A 25,213-nucleotide genomic window follows, 5' to 3' on the forward strand; every position below is an offset into this window, starting at 1 on the left:
GGGGTTTCCTCTGCAAGCCCATTGTGCGATCAGTGCGGCCCACTCACTCCATGTGACATCAGTTGCATGATGTGTAGAGGAGACCCTCCCTTTGAACATCCAGCACTGGCAGTAGGGGTGCTAAGAGGAGCTGTGCTTCAGTACCAGCCACTTCTAAGGCAGTTCGAACTCCTTCATATGCTGCCAATATCTCTTTTTCAGTTGGAGTATAGTGACCCTCAGATCCCCTATGTCCCCGACTCCAAAACCCCAGGGGTCGGCCTCGGGTCTCCCCAGGTGCTTTCTGCCAGAGGCTCCAGGTAGGGCCATTCTCCCCAGCTGCAGTGTAGAGCACATTTATAACATCTTGTCCTGCCTGGACGGGCCCGAGGGCTACTGCATGAACTATTTCCTGTTCAGTTTGTTCAAAGTCTTGTCGTTGCTCAGGGCCCCATTTAAAATCATTCTTCTTCCGAGTTACTTGATAGAGAGGGCTTACAATCAGACTGTAATTTGGAATATGCATCCTCCAAAAAACCACAACACCTAAAAAAGCCTGGGTTTCCTTTTTATTAGTCAGTGGAGGAATAGTTGCTATTTTGTTGATCACATCCATTGGGATCTGATGATATCCATCTTGCCATTTTATTCCTAAAAACTGGATCTCCTGTGCAGGTCACTTGACCTTACTTTGTTTTATGTCAAAACTGGCTGTCAGAAGGATTTGAACATTTTCCTTTCCTTTCTCAAAAACTTCTGCTGTGTTGCCCCATATGATGATGCCATCAATGTATTGCAGGTGTTCTGGAGCTTCACCCTGTTCCAGTGCAGCCTGGATCAGTCCATGGCAAATGGTGGGGCTGTGTTTCCACTCCTGGGGCAGTCGATTCCAGGTGTACTGGACACCCCCCACCAAGTAAAAGTAAACTGTGGCCAGCACTCTGCTGCCAAAGGGATTGAGAAAAACCCATTAGCGATATCAATTGTGGAGCAGTTGGCTGCCTTTGACTCAAGTTTGTGTTGAAGTTCTAGCATATCTGGCATGGCAGCACTCAGCAGCAGCATGACTTCATTCAGGCCACAACAGTCTACTGTTAGTCTCCACTCTCCATTAGACTTCTGCACTGGCCATATGGGACTATGAAAGGGTGAGAGAGTTTTGTTGATCATCCCTTGGATCTCCAGTCGATGAATCAGCTTATGGATGGGAATTGGAGAGTCTCGGTTCATGCAATATTGCCACCAGTGCACCATTGTGGAAGCAATTGGCACTTGTTCTTCAACCCTCAGCAACCCCACAACACAAGGGTCCTCGGAGAGACCAGGCAAGATGGACAGCTGTTCAATATCCTCTGTCTCCAAAAGCTCACTGGTACCCTTTTGGGTCCTTGAAATACTCTCTCCTGAGATAGTCTATGCCAAGGATGCACGGGGCCTCTGGGACAGTCACAATGGGGTGTTTATGCCACTCATTCCCAGTCAGACTCACTTCAGTCTCCAATACAGTTAGCTGTTGGGATACCCCTGTCACTCCAGAAATACAGATGGGTTTCACCCCTTTATAGCTTGGTGCCGCTAGGGTACACTGTGCACTGGTGTCCACTAGAGCCTTATACCCCTGTGGGTCTGACGCACCAGGCCATTGAATCTACACAGTCCAACAAACCTGGATGTCCCTTTTCTCCACCTGGCTGGAGGCTGGGCACCTCTAATCCTAGTCACAGTATTCGTTACTCACTTTTTGTAAACATGAATCAGAAGTCCCTTCAGGGGGATCAGAAGTGAGATCAACCCTTTTACTCTGTCTGGGGAACTACCCACTGGAAACTTGAGTGGTATTTTCCCATGAAGAATCCCCTTTTGTGATTGTTTTTCCTTGCAACTCATGTATCTGTGCCTCTAGGGTCAAGGCAGGTTTTCCATCCCTCTTCCTCATGTTGTCTCCTTGTTATTGCAGGTAAAACCACAGGGTACCCCGTGGTGCATACCTTCTATGTCTTCTGTCTTGAGCAGAGGGACGCCTGTTCCTAATAGCTGAGATACGGGCCTGCACAGGTGGGGAGTAGGACATATACTCTTTGAATTGCTGGAACTCCTGGGACAGTTTCTCCAGAACTAAGAAGCAGGCCCATAGAGAGGAAGAGAGACTTCCTTTCTATTGCCAGAGTCGGCCAGCCATTTCATCCACCGTTTGTCCCTTGCCTTTTTTCCAGGACATTACTGCCAATGATACTATGACAGTAGTGCACTTTGTAGAAACTTCCCACATGGGTTGTGTGCATTGGACTTCATCTGGATCTGTGGGTAACTGCTTGTTATCCAGATCATTATAAATCACCTCCAGCACAGCTAGTTCCCTCAGGTACTGGATACCTCTCTCCATGGTGTTCCACTTGCCTGGGTGACATGTGACATCTTCCTTGAAAGAGTATCTTTTCTTCACACCTGTCAGAAGTCACCTTCAGAGGCTGAGGGCTTCTTTTTTCCAATTGCCTTGTCAATGCCCCCTTCCCTAAACATGGATCCCAGCTGCTTGGCTTCCCTACCTTCTAATTCCAAACTACTGGCCCCATTATCCCAGCACTGGAGCAGCCAGGTAACAATGTGCTCACCTGGGTGGTGGCTGAAATCCTTTCACATATCCCACAGCTCACTCAGGGATAGGGATCGGTTGATTATCTCTGGTTCTGCCTCTTCCTCCTGTTCTCATGATGACCCTGGTTCACCTTCATCCCTTACTAACTGAACTGATTTTTTTGTGTATTTCTTCTTCTGTATAGGGGTGACTGGTACCGGCACAGGTTGGTTCTCTGCTTCAGCCGCAATGCCTGTTGCCGGGGTTGGAGTAGCTGCAGTGCTTGTCACAAGGGTTGGGATAGCCACAGTGCCTGTTGGTATGTTTTCCCTCCCTTCCCCCTGAGGGTGCTGCATAATATTGAGCAGTGTTTGGTAGATACTGGCCAGGGCCCAGCAGAGTGCAGTAAGCTGTGCCACTCTGGAATAGCCACAGCGTTTTCCTTTTAAATATTCTATCACTTTATCAGGATCCTGTAGTTATTTGGGAGTGAAGTTCCAAACCATTGGAGGTGAGTTCTCTAGATACCTGCCCATGTTCTCCCACATGCCATGCCACCCATGACTACCCAGCCTTGGGGCAGATCTCTTGGTGGTATTCTTAAAAAAATTTTTTTAACCCTAAACAAGACCTGAGACACATTCAGGAAACAGCAATAATAACATGCTGGCTTGAACATCCCAAGGATATTCAAAATTCTCAAAAGCTGTTGTAGTTAACCTAAAGCAGAAAGGGGAGCTGAAAGAGCAGGACAAAGTATCACTCTATCTTCCCAATAAATGGGGTGCGATTACTAATAAATTCCAAGAGAAGGCACCTGAGGTATGGGCATGGCAACAATGCTGCATATAGGTACCAGATTAACCTCATGACCAGTGATGTAATCATATCATAAGTTGACATTAGCCAGTACAGCAAAATGATAGTCCTGATACCTCTCCCAGAGGTGATAAACATCACTGCAGGGAATACATAGTGCATATAAGAACTTACATAACACCACCATGTGAACAAATCAACCAACATTGTGACCAGTGACTATTTAACTAATATAAGAAATGCATATAACAAATTTTTTTTAACATGCTCTGGTCAGGTCTGTTGTTATCTCAACCCTTTGTGCTCCACATTGGGCACCTAAAAGGAGTGTCATGCTTTAAGCCCAGCTGGCAACTAAGCACTATGTGACTGCTTGCTCACTCCTCCCCACCTCCCCGGTGGGTTGCGGAGGCGAATCGGAAGAAAAAGGTAAAACCTCCTGGGTGGAGGTAAGGACAGTTTAATAGGGCAACACAAGGAGAAAAGAAGTAATAATAACAATAATACTAATAAAAGAATGTATCAAGCAAATGATGCACAATGCAATTGCTCACCACCCAGAACCTGATGCTCAGCCTGTTCCCGAGCTGCGATCCCTCCTTCTGCCAGCCAGCTCCCCCAGTTATATACTGAGAATGACATTCTGTGGTATGGAATATGCCCTTGGCTAGCTCGGGTCAGCTGTCCTGGCTGTGCTGCCTCCCAACTTCTTCTGAAAATTACCTCTATCCCAGCCAAACCCAGGACATGTAGAGCACAGAGCCTGGCTCTGTGCATTGTTAGGAAGATGACATTGTGTGCTACAGATTTGCTGGTACTCCTGCCAGTCTTCCCCTAGAGAACTGTCGCAAATACAATTCTCGTTTTGATTTCAAGCTTAGACACAATGAAAACTGGTAGGCATCTCTACACACAAGTAGTTTTTTGTTGGATTACATGTTTATTTCACTAGTAAGGCTGCTGGGGAGTCCCATTTTTGTTCTAGAGTACATCACTTCCAATGGACCTGGGCAGAGTATTTGTTTAATCCTATAACCTAAGTTGTTCAGCATTGTCCCAGTAGTTACTAGGGAAGGAAGTTGGAGCCTGTAGTCTGTGAATAATGAATTTCTTTATCATGAAGTAGCAGTTCTGTTTTTAATGGGACATGTAGACAAAATGTACAGCAGTTCCTCATCAGAGAGACCTTTTGGAAGGGTCAGCAAGTCTTGGGTGCAGCTGATCTTTGCTTTAGCAACAAAAGCTATTTAATACATGTTCTTAAAAATGTGCACTTAGTCCCATGTGAGGGCGGTGAAGGTTGGCAGAAAGAGACAACAGATAATTTGCAACCTCAGTTTAACAAAGCTCTGTCTTTGTATAATGACTCGTAAAGCTCCATACAGCTATGTAAAGAGATCTATCTGGGACCTCTACAGTCTCTTTGAAGGCGTAGAGCAGTATTATAGGATGAACACCAGAGTGACTGAGCCATAGGTTAATTAAAATTTTAATGCTTCACTGTTCATATGTATCTCTCCTCCTGGACAGAGTTGTCACGAAACCTATGTGCTTTTGCATGAAGTCTTGCTGTGACCCTGCTTGGTGTGTGCAGTTCAGGTCATGCTGTTTCAAAAAAATATAGTAGAACTAGAAAAGGAACAAAGGCGGCCATAAGAATGATACCAAGGAGTGGATTTCATATGAAGAGAGATGGATTAGACTAGAATAATTCAGCTAGAAAAAGAGGTGAGTGAGAGAGAATGAGTGAGACAGAGAACAAGAGAATGAGCAAGAGAGAATGAGAGAGAAAGATGTGATGTAAAATGGCTTGGATAAAGATTGGCAGGGAAAGGTTGCCCTGCAATTCTTATAACAGAACTAAAAAGCGCTTAAGGAAATTACAAAGCAATTGGTATTGAGAAATAGTTTTTAAAATACCATACCTAGTCATAAAATTCATTGTTGTAGCTGCCAAAAATATAAAAAAGTGTTAAAAAATAAGTGTATAGACAAATTGGTGAAAGTCTACAAAGACATACAAACAAATTGTCATGGAGGCTGGTGGAAAAAATCCAGTGAACACAATGGGAGCTATTACTTTTGTTATTTTTCTAAGTGTTTGCTTCAGACCATTTTCAGGGACAAAGTGCTGAGTTAAATGGATACTTGCTTTTACCAGTAGAGGTGCATTTATGTACTAAACAAAATCTTGGCACAAATGTATAGTAGTGTGAATATACATACAGACTTAATTCAGCAGTAATGCTACTAACTGAAATATCTTGTGTGAAGATTAGTAACTTTGTAAACCAACTCATTCTGCAGGCTATTTTAATAAGAATAAAGATGGGTTTTCCACCAATTGTGAACCTGTTGTCTGTGAACATGTGGCGGCTCATGCATATACCGATATATGCAGATTTGATGGCCAGATGTTCAGCTGATGTAGAGGTTATGGATCGGTTGAGCTACTCCAACTTACAGCATTGGAGTTTTTCTGAATATTTTAGTGTAATAGGAATAACAGAGGGAGAGTTTGGAAATTTGTTTAATTTCAGCTCAGAATCATATAAATGGTGATTCTCTTCTAATGTATGGTACTATTTCTGGACGAGATTAATTTTTGTCATAGTTATGTACGCTGTTTCTTCCTGCTTGGCATACCACTAACCAGAGTCAATGCTCTGATTTTGGGAACAGTACAGCTCCATTGCTGCAATAGAACAATATGAATATTCTTGGTATAGAGGTTCTTGAAGCCATGAAAAAATGATATAAGCCTCAGGGCATGAAGAAGGAGACATACAGGGTGCCCTGGGTTATTTGGCATCTGTTACACCGGTATAGAGTTGGCACCCAATTAATTCCCATGTCTGAGCTGCCATTAGCTTTGGATACTGTTATGATTTTTTTTTTTTTTTTTGAGTCTGACTTTCGGCAGGCGGTGACCTGGTGCAAGTCACTGCCTTGAGGCTAAAGCAAATTGATTTTGATTTGCTTTTCATTCAAGGAAAAGGTTAGGTATTTGTTTTCAAGATTAATATAGGGTTGAGGTTTAAATAAAATTATTTTTATTACTTATCTAGCAGTGTTTCAGCGTGTATCTCCAGTCTCCTGGTCTCTTCTGTCCATTAAACAAAGTCTTCAAATCCAGTCCTTGCCTAGCTAGAATGTTCTTGTGACATCTGCAGGTTCTTCTGATTCTCTTTTACTGTATGCACATCTGAGCACTTGACTGAGTATTGCTTGCTGAAGGGGATTTAAGTATTCATGGCATTTGGCCACTTTTGGTTGCCCCTTCATTACTGTTCCTCTTGCAAACACAGGGACTAAATCAAAAGCCTCTTGTGTTGGAGAAGGGGAGAGCGTTTTCACTGAATTCATTGGACTTCTGGTTGATCGGGTCCCAAGCACCTGCTTTTGGCTTGGCAGATTTTTAGGAGATGGTCTTTGGTTTATGCCAGTCTTATGCAGGAATCCATAGGAAGAGAAGAGTGGAGCACACATCTTTGCACTGTAGAATGGCTCTTGCAATATAGAGGAAGAACAGTGTGGGGATTTTAATAACACCTGACCCCTTACAAGGGCTGTAAGAGTAGATATGGTACATTGTGTCCTCTTTCCTCCCTGCTTCTTATTCTAAAACCCTTAACCCTGTGCTATACTGAGACCAAGCTCAGTCCTGTCTGAGCTTCTCAGTAAATGACTTAATTTGAAACAGGTTGTTGTCTGAAGCATCTTTACTAAAAGCACATCAGTGTTTGAAGAGTTAAAATTACTTTCTAGAATGGTGCTTTTACCCTTGCATGGTGTCCTTGCTCATCCTGAGCTTTTGCTGTGGAAGGTGGTAGCACATCAGCTGTTCAGCATTTGTGGGTAAGCAAGAACACACCTGGCCTCGCTAATGACTACTCAGTGCCACTTAAAAGCTGATCAGAGGTGAGGACTGTATTTACAAAGTAAAAATTGCACTAGATTGAAACACAGCATGCAGTTGCAATGAAACCTTATTCAGAAGGCAATTCTCAGCATATTTTAGGATCCCAGGACCAGAAGTGATATCCATAATAGTTTGCTTAGTCACCACTGGCACTTGAAGCACCAAGACTCATTAGCTATCCCATGACTGACCTTCAAGATCTCTAAGTATCTTTCTCTCTACCTTCTGCTTCTGTGAGGATGTCTGTCTGACCATCTAGATACCCAGCTGCTACTCAAAACTCTTTCGGCAGAAGATTAGAAATGTCAGTACTGAACTCACACCTTACCTCACCCCCTTGGTAATAGGTTTTAGCTGGATTAGGATCAAAGTCTTTTCTTCTCCATTGGGCAACAACCATGTTGCTAACACACCATCAAGGAAATGGGAGGCTCAGCCTCTGCAGGAATGATTTCTGATGAACATTAAGTACTATGCCATATAAAGCCAAGCTGGTTTGAGGGTGTAGGCCATCATCCAATTAAAGCAGCCTTTATGGACAACAGTGTGAAATACATGAGGCAAAAATGAAACTGTATAAGGTTGTTGGCGTTTTTTTCTCCCACTAGTTTGCATATTTTAGTGCAAGGAGAGAAAGTAAAGATTCTTGTCTCTGGTTCCAAGTTTACGTCTGACTTGTTTTGTTTGTCTGTTTTATTTGTCTTATGAGGTATTAGTCTTACAAGAAAGAATTGGAAACACCTAAGTTCTGTTCCCGCAAGGCAGTGTGGCATACAATACTAATGACATTTTTTTGCAGTTGAAGATTTAAAATGCTTTTAAAATTTGGCCTGACAAGCTAACTCGAAATGGTATATTTTTCTTTCCTCCGAGGATTTTTTTTTCTTTTTCAGCAAAATTGTTAAAAAAAAGATGGATACATGGAAAAAGCATTTTGCAAAGCCAGATGATTTTCAGTTGAAAATTCCTGCAGGAACCCTTTGATGAATTTATAGGAACCTTAATCTGGTCCTAGCTATAACAGCTAATTAATCTTGGAATAAATATAGCATGAATACTCTGTAGTAGAGATGAGGCACAGTTATTAATTATTAACAGTCAATGCTGTAAGGCTAGAAGATAAGTACTCAGGGGAAAATCTTTCCTAAAACTCAAATTGAAATATGCAAACAAATATAGGGGTAGCTATTTTCAGATAGCAATGACTGGGTGTTTATCTTCCCCTGGCACTCAGAAAGCATTAAGCACCTAATTGCTGTGTCTTTGAAAATCTCCACAAATTATAAAGTAACTGCTCAGTTTTCTGGAAGATTCAGCTGAATTGCCTACACATTTGCAATCTTCCGCCAACAGAAGGTCACCACAGAAATCTGAGCTTCTAAAAACTGCCTGTCAGTTCCTTGACCTCCAAGTGAAAGTCTAGACTGCTTAATTGCTTGGTGTCTTTTCAATCAATTTTTAACCCATGAAAGTCAGGTCTTAGTGAAACATGTTTGCTTTTGGACATGTTAGCTACCTCTGCGTTCCTGGGGATTTGGTGCACTGCATGAGGAATTTCATCCATGTTTCCCCTTTTTCATTATTCATATGGTGAATTAGGAGGGTTTCATATTTGCAAATTGGGTTTTTTTACCTCTGACTTGTTGTTAGAATAAGTAATGGACTTTTTCAAACAGCTGTAAATGCTGACCTAGTCTATGCTAATACTTCAGCCTGGCCTTTCAAAAAGAAATATCAAACAAATTGTGTTGTGCTCCTGCTAGATGAAAATAGTGAGACATCTCTTAACATTCAGTTCCCTGGGAACAGTATAGCATGGCTCACTGTCCAAGTTCGTCTTTGCTGTCTGAATCTTCAGCTAGGACTGCCTAGATCCTGGTGGAGGTGGGGTGTGTGTGTGAAGAGATTAAGGAAAGTAAAGTTGTTTATCTGTGTGTCTTGTCTGGTTTCCTACCTGTGACTTCATTCTGGATTATGTATCTATAAAGTACTGCACACAGTAGCAAATCTCTAAAATTGCCTTACCTTTTTATGAACAACCCTCACCCCCCCATTATTCAGAACAAAATGTATAAATAATGTATCTGTGTGATCTAAAAAAGAATGAAATGAGCTAGATATTTCTGGTAAGTTGGTGAAACAGCCATTGCTTTCTCAATTCTGTTTCTTTCTCCTTTTCCCCCCAAAAGAGAGTTACTGGGGAGAGAGAAGAGGTGAAGAAATGTTGTGGGGTTGTTTGTTGTTGTTGTTTGAAGTTTGGGGTGGTTGTTTTTTTGTTTTGTGTGTCTTTTGAGTACTAGCGTTCTACATCAGTCTCTCAGTGATAAGTGAGCTTCAAACAGAAATACATAGTAGTGCTTATCTCCAATATTGCTGTAAACTATATGCAGGAGTTTCTGAGCAGCCATTGCATATAAGCTACAGATATTTGAAAATGTTCTTTCCAAGGTATATTTCTTGTCAGAAATTATGTTCCAGAAAACTAATTTACAGTTACCTGTGATTTTGACTGAATTCTTGAGAGGTCATGTTTTTTTAAATAATAATTTTCTGTCACCTATTAACAATTCCTACAAAATATCTTCCCCTGGCCTTTCTCTTTAGTGGAATTACTCTAATTTATGAGGAAAAATGGTAGTTGATGTAGGATATTTTAAGTACTACATATGGTTTAAAAAATGCTAGGTTTTCTTTTTGCAGTAGACCATAGGCATTTAGAGCTAGAATGAAAAGGGTTAAAAAAGAAACCCCTTAGTGCAAGGCCTTCCAGTGTTGATTATGCTTATTAAAGTTGAATACTTTGCTTTTTGACCAGCTGCTTCTGCAACACAAATCTCATTTTAGTGTGGAGATTTTTTGCTTGCAGGAAAAATCCTAGTACAAATGCTGTTGGCTGTGGTCAGAAGTGGCACTTGTTCTTTTGTCAATCAAAACATCCTCCTGAACAGTTCAGCTAGTGTTAGCAGGGGTTGTGCTAAGGCTCTTAACTAAAATGTGAGCCTAGCTTTTCATCACAGAAGCTCCTGAGTTTACTATCCAGGAAAATAAAAAAATGAAAGTTTTCCTGCCGTTGCAGTCTTTCCCTGGAAAGTTCTACACCAACTGGTAGGCTTCCATACCTCTCTGTTGTGCATCGACTGTCCGTAGCATAAACATTTCATGGAAAAATACACTTTTTCCCTTCAGATTTTTAGTTCTTGCTAGAAGAGAACAATAGCTTGTGTTCTGAGGGTGCTGACTGAGAATACAGTATTTACACATGCTTTAGATATAAGAACTATAGAAGACAGCATTAATGAACAGATGATGTTAATGTTTCTGAATAGTCTGTTGTCCTGTCCAGTATGATCATTCTTCTGGAAAAAAATGGTTGAAAGTGTAAGACTGAAATGTCTGCTGCAAACTAATCACTAGAGCCTCTTTACTTTAAATTTGTCTTTGAAATATTTGTCTTATTTTTGTCTCAACGACATCTTATAAGCAGTGGTAACATCAAGTATGCTTATACGGTGCAATTCCAGTATTACAACAGTACGGAGGTGCTTTTTCCTGTTTCTGTATGTCTCAGTGAAACCAAAATCCTACTTCCTATTTTTGGTAGCACATACACCTACGAGGATGTTGCTGTCTGCTGTGGTCTGTATTAACCTCTGCTCTCTGCTTTGCCTTTACAGCACTGGCTTGAGCCCAACAAGTCCATCTTCAAGCAAATGAAATGTAAGTGTTGAGAGCTCACGTTTTTAAACTGCTTATGAAATGCCCACAGGTTTCCCTGTGCTTCCATGCAGTAGTTTAGAATATGCTTCATTTGCTTCTGGTGCAAATAGGGCCTTCATGTCCTATGTGGACTCCTAAAAACTCCATGCCACCCTCATTTCACTGTCTCACAGTGCTCTGCACATCAAGAGCTTTCCCTCACTGCTCAAGGCTAAAGCCAGAGGCCAGCTGTTGTGTGTGGGGTCGCAGATCCGGTGCAAAGACTTTTATGTTCTGGCTGTCATTTTCAGTCAGACATAATTACCCACTGGGAGATGGCAATAAAATATGGAGTGTGGCAATCTGCTTCTGGGTCTTTCTAGTTTGCTTTCTTTCCATTTCCCCCTTGCTTCCTGGCAATGAAGAGCATTGGTTTGAGATCATTGTTACAGTCCAGCAAACTCAAGTGCTATGGGTTAAGTGGTGACCTCCTGCCTCAGACAAGTGGAAAATTACAGTCGTTATTTAAAAAAGACTCCTCAAAATAGGAGTGTATTATTTTAATTATCTTTTTGAACTGTTATGGTCTGGCTCATCCTTTCCATTAAGTGGATCAACTGTGAAGATTTCTTCAGGAAACAAAACTGCTTTGATACTCAGAAGTTTATTTCCAGCAGTGGAAGACAGTGTTTATTTGGCAGTTCTGGAGACTTGATTTAGGTCATTGGGAGTTGTGTCTTGTTTAATAAAAGCTGTTGTCTATCTCTATACTTAGTTTATGAAATGAAAGAGAATTTTACTCACATACCCTTTGTATGCAGCTGTTTTCTGTTTTAAGCATAAGTAAGAGGTGTCTTTTGTGTGGGAGATAATATATTTGTTTTAAAATGTGATGAAGCTTAAGAGATTGTCTAATATGTAAAAACAGTTAATCCTGAGTGTTGGCTGGACTACATGGAATGCTTCAAGAAATTCTTCCATTAATGCAGCAATAGTGTATTTTGCAATATGTGTGTACATGTGTATATGAGCATGCACACATATACCTAGCATATTCAGTGTGAACTGTTTATATCTAGTGTTTAGGTAGCTGGAGTGTTATCCAGTAAAAGAATGTCAAGCTAAAACTAAGTTGTGCTCCTCTGCAATGCTAGTAAAGGAAGAAAAGAGGGACCGTAATAATTACAAATTATCACTTTCTTCCTTCCGATGTGTTACCAAAAGTAGAACTGAATTTCCTCAAAGTATCCTCTAATCTGCATTTGTATCACTGCTTTCACCCAACAAAGCGTAAGGGCTCATGAGTCTTATTGCACTTTGCATAGAAACATATTCAGGAACTCTGCCAACAGATGCACCGAGAGTGTTTTGATTTATTCAAAACAACTCTACCTGCACATAGATGTTGCCTAGATGTGATCAGTGGTACTCTATAAATTCCATAGATGTACTGATGTGATGGTCTCATCAGAGGACTTGTGTGGCTTTTGGGGTAGAATCCTAATCAAAACTGTGAACGCTGGAAAATGAATGCATAGAAAAAAAGTAAAATAAAATGCAGCTAGTATGAGGTTATTTATCATGGTGAAAAGGTCTCAACAACAACAACAAAAGAGAATGAGATGCTAATAAAGGTGTTTTATTATCAGCCTTAGATTTAGGACACAGAAGTAGAATTAACTATGTGATTGGCTTTTCATGAGCAACTTCAGTTTAATACTGGTGTAACCTAACTTTATCTTTTGTCACAGATGAAGAGCTTCAGTTGCTACAATAACCCTTTAAAGAAACAAAACAAGGAGATATATGTATATATTTTATATACATGTGTAGAATTCATGTAGATTATGCATAAATATATTTTTTGCTCCCAGAGGTTTCAAGGATGTTTTTGTAAGCATTTCACATCAGGAACCTCTTGATTTATTTTTCTAAAAACATGCTATCTTAATGTAGAACACTAAACAATTTCTAAAGGCACACGAGGTTAATTTGTATTTTATCTAAAAATATTCAGTCTACTGTGAAAAGATTTAGACTCAGAAGAAGAAATTACCAATATTCATTTGAAAAGCATCACAGTCTCAGGTGACACAAGTGAGGACTGAAATTAGTAGCAGGTGGAAAGTGTAAAAACTGAAGGTTTCCTTTTCTTTCTCTGCCATTAAGGAATTCAGAAAACAGTGAAATTATTTGTTTTATAAGAATGGACTTTCATTTCCTCTTATACAAGTGTAGGTTGTATTAACACTAATGATTCAAAATGTTCGAAATTCAGGGGAATGCTCAGTTTACATAGGATTACAGAGCACCTGCATATGTGCAGCAGAATTTGAAAAATGCTGCATGCTTGATCTCAGCTATCATTTATGGGGAACTTCATTTTCCCCCTGCACAGCAACAAGGTTTTCAGTGTATTTATTCGTGCAGCTCAGTATTGACAAATATTTTGAGCAGAAAAGGTATGACTGGGACTCCTGTTCTAATACAAATTTCAGTAGGTACTAGATTTCATGGGCCTCAGTAGTACATGAATCACTTAGGCATAATCCGTCTATATAGTCAGGTTGTACAGAAATCACAATTTGGCAGCTATACATTTCTGTCAGTGGGATAGAATGTTGTGTGTTTGAAGCTCTGAAGTCTGCATAGGTTTTTGTGTGATGCGCTACCATTTTAATTTCTTTAGCTTTGGCAAAAATTGCTTTAAGTTCATGTTTAGTAATACTGTGATAAGATGGAGTCTTCCAAAATATTTTGTATTTTGTCTTGTCGCATATGAAACCATATTTAAATGTGTCCTGGTCCAACACAAGAAGAATGAAGGCATGACATCTTTTTTGTCTCAGCATCTACCTTTGCATTTTCCATCTTCACCAAAATGTTTGTGTCATAACATGTTGTGTAAAGTCCAGATCTGTGCCTCAGCCATCTTTACCACTAATTTTGCCTGAGAGGGGAAATTTTAATCTCTCAGAAATGCCCTGAACAACTGCCAGTCTTGTTTGTACTGGTTGAAGCCAGTTGGTGGCCAGTGATCAGTAGCTGTGATCACCATGCTTCCAACAGTGTGTTGAAAAACTCTTGGGAAGGTTGCCTAAGGTAGCTGCATCTTTGTGGTTCTAGATAAAGTCCTTTTAAAACCAGCTTTTCTGTTCTGTTGCATGTTATTCTCTCCCAGATGCTGACAGTAAAGTTCTTCTCCATTTGTCCATCTTACATTTTTTTACTTATTTTTCTGTCTAGGAATGTCTTGGTGTAAATCGTACTGGTCACATCAGCACTAATGTTTAACTAAAGAACAGAGTTTTCCCATGCACTTTCCCTCTCTCTTTTTTCATTAATTTTAAAGGTTATTCTGTATAATAAGTATGCAGCTATCCTGTCATGTGCTTTATGGGAAATATCCAACTACATGGGTTTTGTTCTTGATGACAGTGGAACAGAATCAGTTCTGTTGCTCTGATGTGCAAGTTCAAAATTTACATATTTTTCTTGCTGCCTTGCATGTCAGATGATCTGGGAGAGTAACGCAAAAAGGATGTTCTCCTGTGAGAGGCCATTGGAATTTGTTAAGTTAATTTCCTTATCTCTAATCCTGTCATAAAATGTGAAAGGACATGGAATGACCCAGGGGAAGCAAGAAGCCAGATGCAGAGATGGGTTGTGCAAAACTTTCTAAAGATTCTTAAATCTCAACAAACTTATCAGTTTTCATGTCTCAGTACGAATCTGAAAAAGAGTTTAATCAAATATGAGGTTTATAAATCCATGCACAGTGAAAACAGGAAGTTTTGTGTGATTCTTCAGGCATTAATCTGGATGCTGTATATTCTTTACCTATGATCCTCATGAAGATTTAATAACATGCTTTAAAGCATTGTTATTACTGGTTGATGAAAATCCACCTTGCCCTGTGTTGTCCCATAAATAATTGAGTGCAATGAAGAAGACCCCACAATTTGAGGTTTATGATAGATCAGGTATCTCTTATGCATAAAATAAAACCAGAGTAGTGTTCTGTCTTAAACATGCTGAGCAAGTGGTATGGATGAACCACTGATTCATTTGGTGGGGGAAGAGGTATATGGAAACAACAGCATATGTCTTAGGGTTCCCCAGAGATCCTTCTGCAGCATCAGTGAACATGAAGACTGTTTGAGTGTAATGTTTTTGGTTTTTTTTAAAATGATAACTAACTTTTGGCAGGGTAGTGTAGTTTGGAGAATATGTAACATCAAGGAGAGACGTAGGAATTTTTCTGCAGTGTTTCATTCTGAGGGCTATGAAGATAAGTTAAACATCCACATTTGGCTTTCAGTATGCATCTGTACTCCGTGTTTAATCAAAAAAACCAACACTGCCAGTACAGCTCATTACAGAAGCTAGTATTTGTGCTGGATGAAAAGCAGGTTGTTAAAAACAAACAGGAAACCTTCCCAAAAGTTGCAGCTGAGAATCTTCCATTCTTCTCCCTCTTTGGTTCTCACTTCTAAAACTTCAGTGAAGTTTTTCACCAGCTTTTAAAAAAAATTTTTGCTTACATAAGTATTTTTTTCTTGGTTTTTTTTTTCCAATTATCTTTCAATGAAGAAAATGTTAATATGAATGTGTAGTTTTTCTTAGGCTTATCGTTCTCTCTAAGCTCTTCATCTACACAGAAGATGAATGATTCAGTGGGCTTTGCTTAAAAATGAATGCATCTAAGATTCAGTCCCTTACACATAGGTATCTGTGCCAAGGGGTGCAGCTCCCATATCCCTCTTTGTTCTGGTCAGGATGTTAGAGCTTTGTTTTTTTAGTTAGGAGATCCTTACTGTTTCAGGTACACTGAATAGTTTGTCTGAGTTAAATGCAACTGAAATAAACCTTAAAAACATACAATCAGTTGCCTGGAAACCTTCCATCTGTGTGTGTAGTTCCTTCATGAGGGTCTAGATCATGACTGGTTTCAGCATTTGATATCATTTAAATGGCTTTATTTGTTCTTTTGCCTTCATCTCTTATGTGCTGTTAGCACATAAACTGGCAAATTAATTGCCCTATTGCAATGGAATTCGCAGTCAATGCTATTCTCCACGCTAAAGTCCTTTGAAATTATTGTAATTGTGAATCTTTTTTAGTGAGAAAGCAAAGCCTGTGATGGTAGGAAATTCTGACAAAGCCTTGGGCGTTTCGCTATACCAGCAGCTGCTCCTTATCTGACAGATAAAGGACCACTCTGAAAGAAAAGGCTTATAGCTATTATAAAACTGATTATATTGAGACTAGTTTTGTGTTGAAGAAATGTTCTTCTACAAATTGAGTTCTGTTTTGGAAAGGTTTGTTGTTAATGTTTCCACTTTGATGTGTGAGTAAGTGGTAGAAAGTAATTTTGCTTTCAAGGACTTGAGGAATTGTCTGGTTTGACGATCTCATCTCTTGAGCTGATACAATTCACTGCCTATCTTGCTTTCCACTACAAGAATATAGTGAATGAGAGAATATGAGGGTCTCACGTGTGTTTCTCCAGTGCTGTAAAATCTGTAGGATGAAGGCCTTACTAAATGTTTACATATCATCAAATGCATTTTTGGAGGAACCTTAGGCTCATGATCCATTTTAAAATTAACATGGAGAGGAAAGTGGATAGCTGTGGGGGTTCCCTCCTTCTCCTTTCAAGTATTCATTGTTTGTGGCTGGTTTTCTAACTGGGAAAGATGAACAGAAGAAGAGGATCCTGTTTCCTTCTGTAATTGCAGGGTACCTTCTTATTTCATCTCCAGAGATGAACTGGATGGAGGGGATCATATTCTTTTTAACATTTCAAATTGCAGGTTGGGATTGTGCCATTCTTGCAGGTGTTGCTGAGAAAGGACCTCTGTTTAGCAGGCTGCAGCAGCCTTGTTTTGTATTGCTTGCTGCACTGCTGAGGAGTAATATTGTTACAGAAGCTTGAGTCTAGGAAAAGGTTTGCTAAGTAGGCTTCAAACTGCCTTGCCAAACCTCCTGTGTATTCTTTGCATTGGTCGTAGGTGTATACTTCTGTCACATACTGTCCTTCTGGTGCAAGGAAAACATTTCATACCATAACCTTTGCTATTAAGTGAATCTGGGCTATTTTTTTAGTGCAGTGTATGCTGTCCTTTCCTCGCTATGATACTCTTTGCATATGGGGCAGCTGCTGCTTTTCTGTGGTTACCATATACTGCCAGAGTGTGGCTCTTCTACTGTAACTCTTTTTTTTCTTTCTTTCTTTTTTCCACAGCCAAAGTTTAAATCATTCCACTGACATCCAAAAATCTGGGTAAAATTCAGTACATTTTTAGGATCTTGCAGTACGCTTGTACTAGCTAGGGCCTTGCAGAGCCATGCACTAGGTGTTCTTATTTCTGCATCCCTATTTCAAGCACAAACTACTTCTAAATCTGTCAGGACATTTAAAAGTTCTTTCTTGCTGAGGATGAGCTCTAGCGCATTTAATACAGGTTGGGTCTTCTATCATGTTTTGTAAGTGGTACCATATTCTGAAAGTGCAAGTTTTTCTCCCTTGCTTAGTTTTAAGAAGGCTATTGGGAAGAGACAGAACCATTTACGATGACTTATGTTATCTTTCACCTTGTCCAGGCGGCATGACTCGATGTGTTTCTGGATGGCTGTTTTCCTTTCTGGGACACTGAACTCAGTTTACGTTCTAGTTTGCCTTTACAGGGCAGGGAGGACTTAACAGTGTCCTCTGTTTTGCAGCCTATTTCCAGTCACTGTAAGACAATGCTGCCATCGCGTCTAAGATACTGAAGCCCACAGAAAGTAGTCTGAGTGTTTCTCTTGCCTTCAGAGGGCTTGTATATAATTGATTAGCTTGAATGTTCAAACCATCCCTAGCGAACGCTTAAGGCTTTTTTGTCTTTCCCCATTTCCTCTTGTTTGTTTGTTATTGTTTCCTTGCTTTCTTTTCTTCTGTATTTTTCATCTCTCCATCCCCATGTCTTCTGACATTCCTCCTTGTGTCTTAAATGAGTAGTTACTTAAACAGGTAAAAAAATGTGAATCAGCAGATTTTGTTGAGGCTGACCTTTTTTTAAAAAGGTGCAATGTGAGGTCTTGAAAGGGGAAAATATTCCTTCATCTCCAGAAGGAGTTGAACCCACCAAAAGATACCAACCATAACAAAAGATGTAATGCATTTTTATTTTCTGTTGCTTTTGTACATCACATGGAACTATGTGATATCCAGAGATGTGTTTGTGGAAAACTGCAGCATACAGGTAAACACTGTGGTCAAAGTAGCTTGCAAAGTATGATGATTGTTGAACTAATTTCCACATGCAGTTTATACAAGGCAGTGAGCTAGTAAGCTCGAGGAGATGGTACAGTAAAATGTTCTGGTACCTTAGTGATTACTGTTATAGATTACAATAACTAATTCTCTGTTTCACCTGTTCTCTTCCTTCATTTTCCCTGTAATTTTCTTTGCTCTCATCTTCTACCTTCCCTTATTTTCCTCCTGTAAAAGCACCATCTCTTCAAGATTTAGGAAAGTTAGATTGACTGTGTGCATTGAGTATACATTAAGACTAAGGGACTTTTAAAACTAACTAGAATATTATAGATCTGCCCTTTACTATGAAATAAAAGTTGCATACAAAACAAAACAGAACGCCCAAACCCCAACCTGTGAAAAGTAAGGGTCTATAAATGTTGAGTATTAGTGTAAATATGCAGAAAGTTAATTCCATAGTTAAATATTTTAATAAAAGGATTATAATTCTGCACTCAGGTCTGTAGGACACTCCCAAATGAGCACAGCGATCACATGTTCCCATTTTGTTTGAAGCCTCAGCTTTCCCTCTACTTATGTCCATCTAAAAATGACCGTGCTGGTAAACATTTTGGTAAAGAGGACCCTTGCATGGCTTACTGTGCCGAGGCCCTTGCTGCTTGAACAGCAGTTCTGCCTTGGTGCTTGCTCTAACCCCATGCTTTCTCTTGCTCTTAGGAGCAGGCTGGCCAGTTACCATGGCTTGTGTAATATAGGTGGTTTTTTTCCCCACATCATTTACCTTTTCAAGATGCAGTATTTTCCTTCTCACTTCGAACTGGAATTTAAAACAAGAACATTACCTGTCTACATATAGCTCTGAGGGCTCTGCCTACCTGTGTATTGTGCCTGATGTGATATATTTAAGCCTTCTACTTGGTCTTCACATGTCTTTTACCCTAACATGATTATCACAAGATGCCTCTTTGATTAGAATAATAGTCTTCAATTTGCTTTCTGTCCCTTCTGTAATCGCTGAAAGATCAACTGGCTTAGGATTAGGTAGTATCTTGAATGCTATCAAAGATACAACAGTAGTATATAAAGCTGTGTTCATTAATGTAAAACTGAGAGACACTGATTGCAGAATTGAAATGATTCCTGTTACTCCAATTTTCTTTTTCTTTCTTTCTTTCTTTCTTTTTCTTTCTTTCTTTCTTCCTTCCTTCCTTCCTTCCTTCCTTCCTTCCTTCCTTTCTTTCTTTCTTTGTGTTGAGAAGTGAAAATATTACACTTAAGGCCTGGTATTGATACCATAGCTCAGGAGTAGGTGATGTAGTCTTATTAAATACGGGAAACAGAAACAGTTCTGTTGTCTCTAGCTTCATTAGCTAAATTTAATGAATGTTTTTTTCCATTTTGTAGTCTAGGCTTTATCATTATCAGGAATAACAAATATACATAACACCTTTGTATCTCATTGTGACAAGATGCAATTGGTTCCTGTTTATGAATTGCCAAAAAAACCCAAAAAGGAGCAGCCCAAATGTGTTTTGTACTCCTTGGATCAAGCAATAAGTCTTGTGAGGTGCAAAACTGTTTATAAATTGATTTGCCTACGTTAGCTGTATTTTGCACATGCTTTGGCCTTCTTTGTCATATGATCTATTCCTTTTATATGTATATATAATATTTATTGGTTTTGTTTGAATCCCTGCCTGATGCTTCAGAGCTAACCATCACACAGGCTACTTTTGTAAGACTCTTGGAGGCCACTCCTTCAGAGTGGCTGAGGCAATGTTTGTTTGCTACTGTTCTCATGCTTTTTCTTTATAATGTTTCAGCTCATCCACCATATACCATGTGCTTTAGAGTGAAATTCTACCCACATGAACCCTTGAAGATTAAAGAAGAGCTCACCAGGTATTTTTTTGTTTGTTTGTCTGTGCATTTAATGTATATCGTTAAGTTCAAAATAAGACAGTTTGCTGTGTAGGGTAGGGTTCTTACTGTTTATGCTAAAATACTAGAGTAGACAGACATCTGCACTACTGATAGCTTTTTTATGTATTGTGATACCTATAGATTTTTAAAAGCAGTTTAAGGAGACTTTTCTATAACATACATAGAAGTAGTGATATTGTTGAAGAACTTTCAGAATGAGAAGCAGTGATCAAGTGACTGGGCAAGGATTATCCTGACTCTTCCCCTGGCAAGGATTGTAGTCTTGAGTAAGTTTCTTTTGTGTCTTAGTTTTTCTTTTTTTTCTGTGAAATAATCTGTGAAGTTTAATTCAGTAATGGCTCTAACTCTCTCAAAAGGAATGTGTATAGTCTCACTGAATTTTCTCTTGTGTGTGTCTTTAGGACCACAAACAAGATGATAGTATTTTTAAAGTACTGATAGAACTTTAGCAAACTGATGTAGATGTACAATATATTTATGTTTTTAAAGGACAGCTACTCTGGAGTTTAAGAAGTCTTGTTGATTACACCGGAGTTTTCCAGCTTATGCTGTGAAAACAGCTGTGCAACAGATCAGTCATACTTAATGAATGGGACTTTCGTCCTTCCTCGTAGCCATTCTGAATATTCTGTTGCTCTGGGTATTTTTCAAGGAATGTACTTGGGGGAAAAAATATAGGAAAGTAACAGCTCTTTTGACCTCTGCACCAGCTGTGCAGGACTATATGTACACCTTACTGCGTTGTAGTTAGCAGGTCACACCGCTGACTAATAGTTGCATGTTGCAGAAGCATGGAGTGCCTGAGCACTTGTTGCCTTGAGTTCTTCATTGATGCTTTCCCCAAGCCCTGAAGATTCTTATGCTCACAACTCACTTCATGAATGGGAGTGATCTCATTATCCCATGTCTCATACTGAAAGTTTCAGGAACAGCTTGCATTCTGCTGAATGTTAAGTTTATAGTTTGTATAGAGCAGCTGGAACATACAGTTCATATTATAGCTGTTTATCTTGGGTGAAATACTGAAATTGTTTAGCTGAGTGAACAGGTTGTAAACCAGGAAGTCAAGGGATTTTCACTATTTGTTAGTGTTTGTCCTTGGATGAATGTTTTACTTTTTATGAGCCAGAGTATAAACTTTGTATAGACTTTCCTCACTCAAGAGCCTTAATTAATTAATTTTTTTTAACTACTTGGATATCCTCCCAGAAGAAGTGTTATCGAAATGCAAAGCACCTAGAATTAGCTCACTGAAGTGTATTGTGCTTTCACTATGTTTTAGGCTTTGCTGGAACATTTCAAATAAATTTTTAAAGTCAAGCTACTGTGTGAAAAATGTTTTATGGTCTTTTGTTAAAACTAATCCTATTAAGACCTTAAAGACGAGAAATTTCTCTTTTCTTATGTCCACCTTGTGCACATGACACCTTTTTTTGTACCTGATCAGCTTTATAGTTTCCCAATGTTGCTATTTGGGAAGCTTTGCTTTGTCTTTGCCCAGGTCTCCTACACAATAACAAAGTATAGGAAATGCTCCTGAAATAAGCAAGTGAAGTGTAGTCATGTAACTCGCCTCTGAGAATTTGCTTTACTGTCTAAAGCACAAGGTCAGCTTCAAGGTGATGCTCTGGATTGGCTTGAGTTAATTTTTTTTTTTCTTGAATTGCAATGATTGGTGAAATTCAAGAAGAAAAATGTCCATTAGTATTTGACAGAGGGCAGTCATGAATCCTTGGTAGCTAGTTGGCTCTTTGGTAGGTTTGTTGTTGTTTGTTTGTTTTTTTCCTTAGCTCTGCTCAGTCTGTTCACTGGACAATCACATTTGTAGCAGTGTGTGCTTAAGATGATTTGAAAATGAAATAATATTGTCACCCTTTGACATAAAAGCCATCTGTACTTCATAGCTGTATATACAGTCAGCTAAATCAGTAATACTGCTTTGCATTTCTGCTACTCTGTGCCTAAAGCGTGTCACAGAGCTGCTCTCTTGCTTCTTTGTCTGGGTAGAAATCTGACAGGCGTCAGTAGTCCCCATTTAGGTAATGAAATTAAGATACAGTAGGACATCCAGTCACATTGTCACACTACTCTTTGGTTCAGAATATTAATTAACCCTGTCTAAATCCCCCATGTGGATTATTGTCAATGCAGTCTTTGTAAAAGCTTTATAGGAATAAATCTTTAATGAAGCACCTTAGAGACACCACAGAGACATAAAGATGTTAAAAAGAGCTAGTTTTCCTGCTCTTCCGCAGCAATATCTGATGTGAAAAAAAAAAAAAAATAATCATCTATTCAGTACATGAAGCTGTGTGTGTATGGGGTAAATTTTTTGATTTCATGAAAATAGTATAACATGGATAGAAATACTATTCAGGATTTAGATATCAATTGCAGGAAGAAAATTGAGTACTTGTCATCTCAGATCACTGCTGCTTCATTTCTATCCTACCTTTGGTAAGGTAGGCTGGACTGTTATCCTTGAGTTAGCCTGTGGTTTTACGGGCAGAACTATTTTCAGGAAATTAAGTTGGAGAATGACATAGCTGAAGTTATCCCTCTGTCTATGATATTATAGAAAATAACCCTTGTAAGAGCCTGAAAATGTGTGTACACCATGTGTTCAGAGGCCAGGAGTGCCTTGGGCAAAGGTTCAAGCCACACGCTTGCCTGTCACTGCATTTCGTTCCACTGCTAAGGACGCCTGTGAATATTGTCAGTCACATCGTACCATTCCAACCGCTTACTTTCATCTTTTCTCATTTTAATTAACAATTGCTTCCACAGCTATGATTTTGAAATAAAATCAGTGCCTGCCTCTGGATGTTACGGCACTTTGAGATATTATTGCTAAATAAGAAATTCTGTGGACTCAGGACAAAATTTCTGCCTCTCGCCACAGCAGGAGGTGCTCTGTGGTCCATGATCACTGTTTTCTCTAGAGTCAGCTGGCCTTAGGACTGTAATTCACAAGTTAACTTCAGTGGCCAGGGGATTGTTGCCTTGAGGTCTCTTGTTTCTGTAATAACAGACTACCTGAAACCCGACTTGTCAACAAAGTCCAAATCTTAATGCACTTCAATGCTTAACCTTCTTAACTCAGCTCCTTAACTTGTGTCAACATGGATTTAGAACATCTGTCCTTATTTTTGGAAATACTGCTTCCTCAGTGGGGCACTGAGGCCATACATGTTTAAAACGTGTTTGAGAAAGATTAAAGACACACTTTTTCTTTTTAATAGTTAAACTAATCAGGCAGTTTTTCCAATGCCTTTTAAAAAATTGTGAGGAGAAAGTTGAAAGGATTTAACTTATTTTGCTCAAGTGATTGGGCCTCTGAATTTATTTCAGGTGCACTGGAGGCTCAGCAGGTTGCAACACAAACTGAATATGGATTTTTGAACAGTTTGTGTAATCTTTTAAACAGAGGGAAGTGCTCAACCTTACTAGAAGAGTGATGTTCCTCTATAGTGTGGCCATCTCTGAGGGTTTGACTTCTGCTTCATGTGTAGTATGTGGAGGACATCAGACTTTTCTGAATGGTACATCTGTGGCTTTCTAGATCTGATTTTCTAGCACTTATAGGTGACATGAAGTCAAAACAAAGAACTTCACGTTCAGAAAACAGTGTTTAACTGGCTTCACTGAGCATCCCTAATGGGAGTAATAACTACTATTTTTTAATTAGGCAATAGCAACATGACAAGCAGGTCCTCACATCTCCCTTGTTCCCTGCCATGCATACCCGTAAAACATAATTTCAGTTTCTTTTCTTGTTAAATCAGCATCTGCTCTGCAGCCTGTTTTCTGGCTGACACTACGCAGGATTGGGGTAGAGGCCTTGAATACGTACATTTTCAGTATTACTGCTGATTTCCCTTTCTCCTAATTTTCTTTTTTTCCCATCTTTTTGGTGCCTTCCAGTTGTTTTTCCAGGTAGCATGGCAGGCTTGATGGTGAGAGGGGGTTTTCTTTAGCTATGGGCACGGAATGACGTGCAGAAAAAAGGATATTCCAGAGTTCACTACAATGGTCAAGATTATTCTGCTGGCGTGGCATGCAAAGATATATAATATATATTATTGCCATAAAGGAAGTTGTAATGACAGAGGTCATTCAATCCGTAGTACACACAACATCCCACTAAACTGTCTGGAAAGCACAGATATTTTTGCTCTGTGCCTCTCTTCACTATTCTTTGATCACAGGTCAGAGCCCTGGGAGGGTCCAGAGCTGACAAAGCCTGAGATGCTGCATGTGAACAGAATGGGAACAATCAAGGGAGTGTGAACAGATGGATCCAAAGACCAGTCATACTTGAGCACAGATTTTTACTATGTTATTTCTTTTCAGTGTTCTTGTCTAGGTAGCAAATAAATCAGTGTTTGTTCTTTCTTATGTAATAAAACAGTCCCAGGCCTCATGCCTCCTTATCTCCAAATCCCTACATTATACTGTGTATGTATAATTAAAATGAGAGAATATAAAGTCCTCTGAGGTCCCAAAGGAATGATCTAAAATGCTACAGATAATACTGTATCAGCAGTAATCCATGATTATTGCAGAAAAAACAAACCTGGAAGAGGGCACGAGTGAGTAGCTGGCAGAATTAAACAAAGATGGATTATTTCAACTAGCTTTCATCATGTCTTTTTCCTAATCCATATTTCCTAATCCAAGAAGCAGTTCTTCAATCACTAGACTGTCATAAAACAGTGTAATGAGTACTTTCATACAAGAAAAGCAGATAAAAAATGTTTAACTGGAAGTCATATAAAATGACAAAGTCTTGGGGTATGCAATCATGGCAAATTCAAGAGCCCTGAGTGAGCTAGCTTGGGTGAGGAAGAACAATACGACTGCGTGCATGCAGTGCTTGACAAGTCCTGTCTCAAATAGCTGTACTCGATATTGCCTTGTAGTGGAAAAGCCTGCTGCTTTTGCCTTCAGAAGTGAGAGCCCAGTTGAGGCTGATTGTGCTCCAGCTGGTAGTTAATGCTTGAATATCAAACCATTT

The 25,213-nt window shown here is 39.5% G+C and overlaps 1 protein-coding gene across 6 annotated transcripts in view; it reads left to right on the forward strand.

Annotated features, from left to right (window-relative positions):
- Positions 1-25,213, forward strand: part of FRMD3 (FERM domain containing 3) — a 152,727-nt gene that overhangs the window by 73,794 nt on the left and 53,720 nt on the right. For 5 of the 6 annotated variants that reach the window (XM_030004863.1, XM_041120968.1, XM_030004864.1 and 2 more), the window contains 2 exons: positions 10,970-11,012; positions 20,076-20,154. In XM_030004863.1, the coding sequence (XP_029860723.1) occupies positions 10,970-11,012; positions 20,076-20,154 (122 nt within the window). The remainder of the gene's footprint in view (positions 1-10,969; positions 11,013-20,075; positions 20,155-25,213) is intronic. The other variant, XM_041120970.1, reaches the window with a different exon arrangement.

Source organism: Aquila chrysaetos, chromosome Z (assembly GCF_900496995.4).
Source record: "Aquila chrysaetos chrysaetos chromosome Z, bAquChr1.4, whole genome shotgun sequence".
Taxonomy (NCBI): Eukaryota; Metazoa; Chordata; class Aves; order Accipitriformes; family Accipitridae; genus Aquila; species Aquila chrysaetos.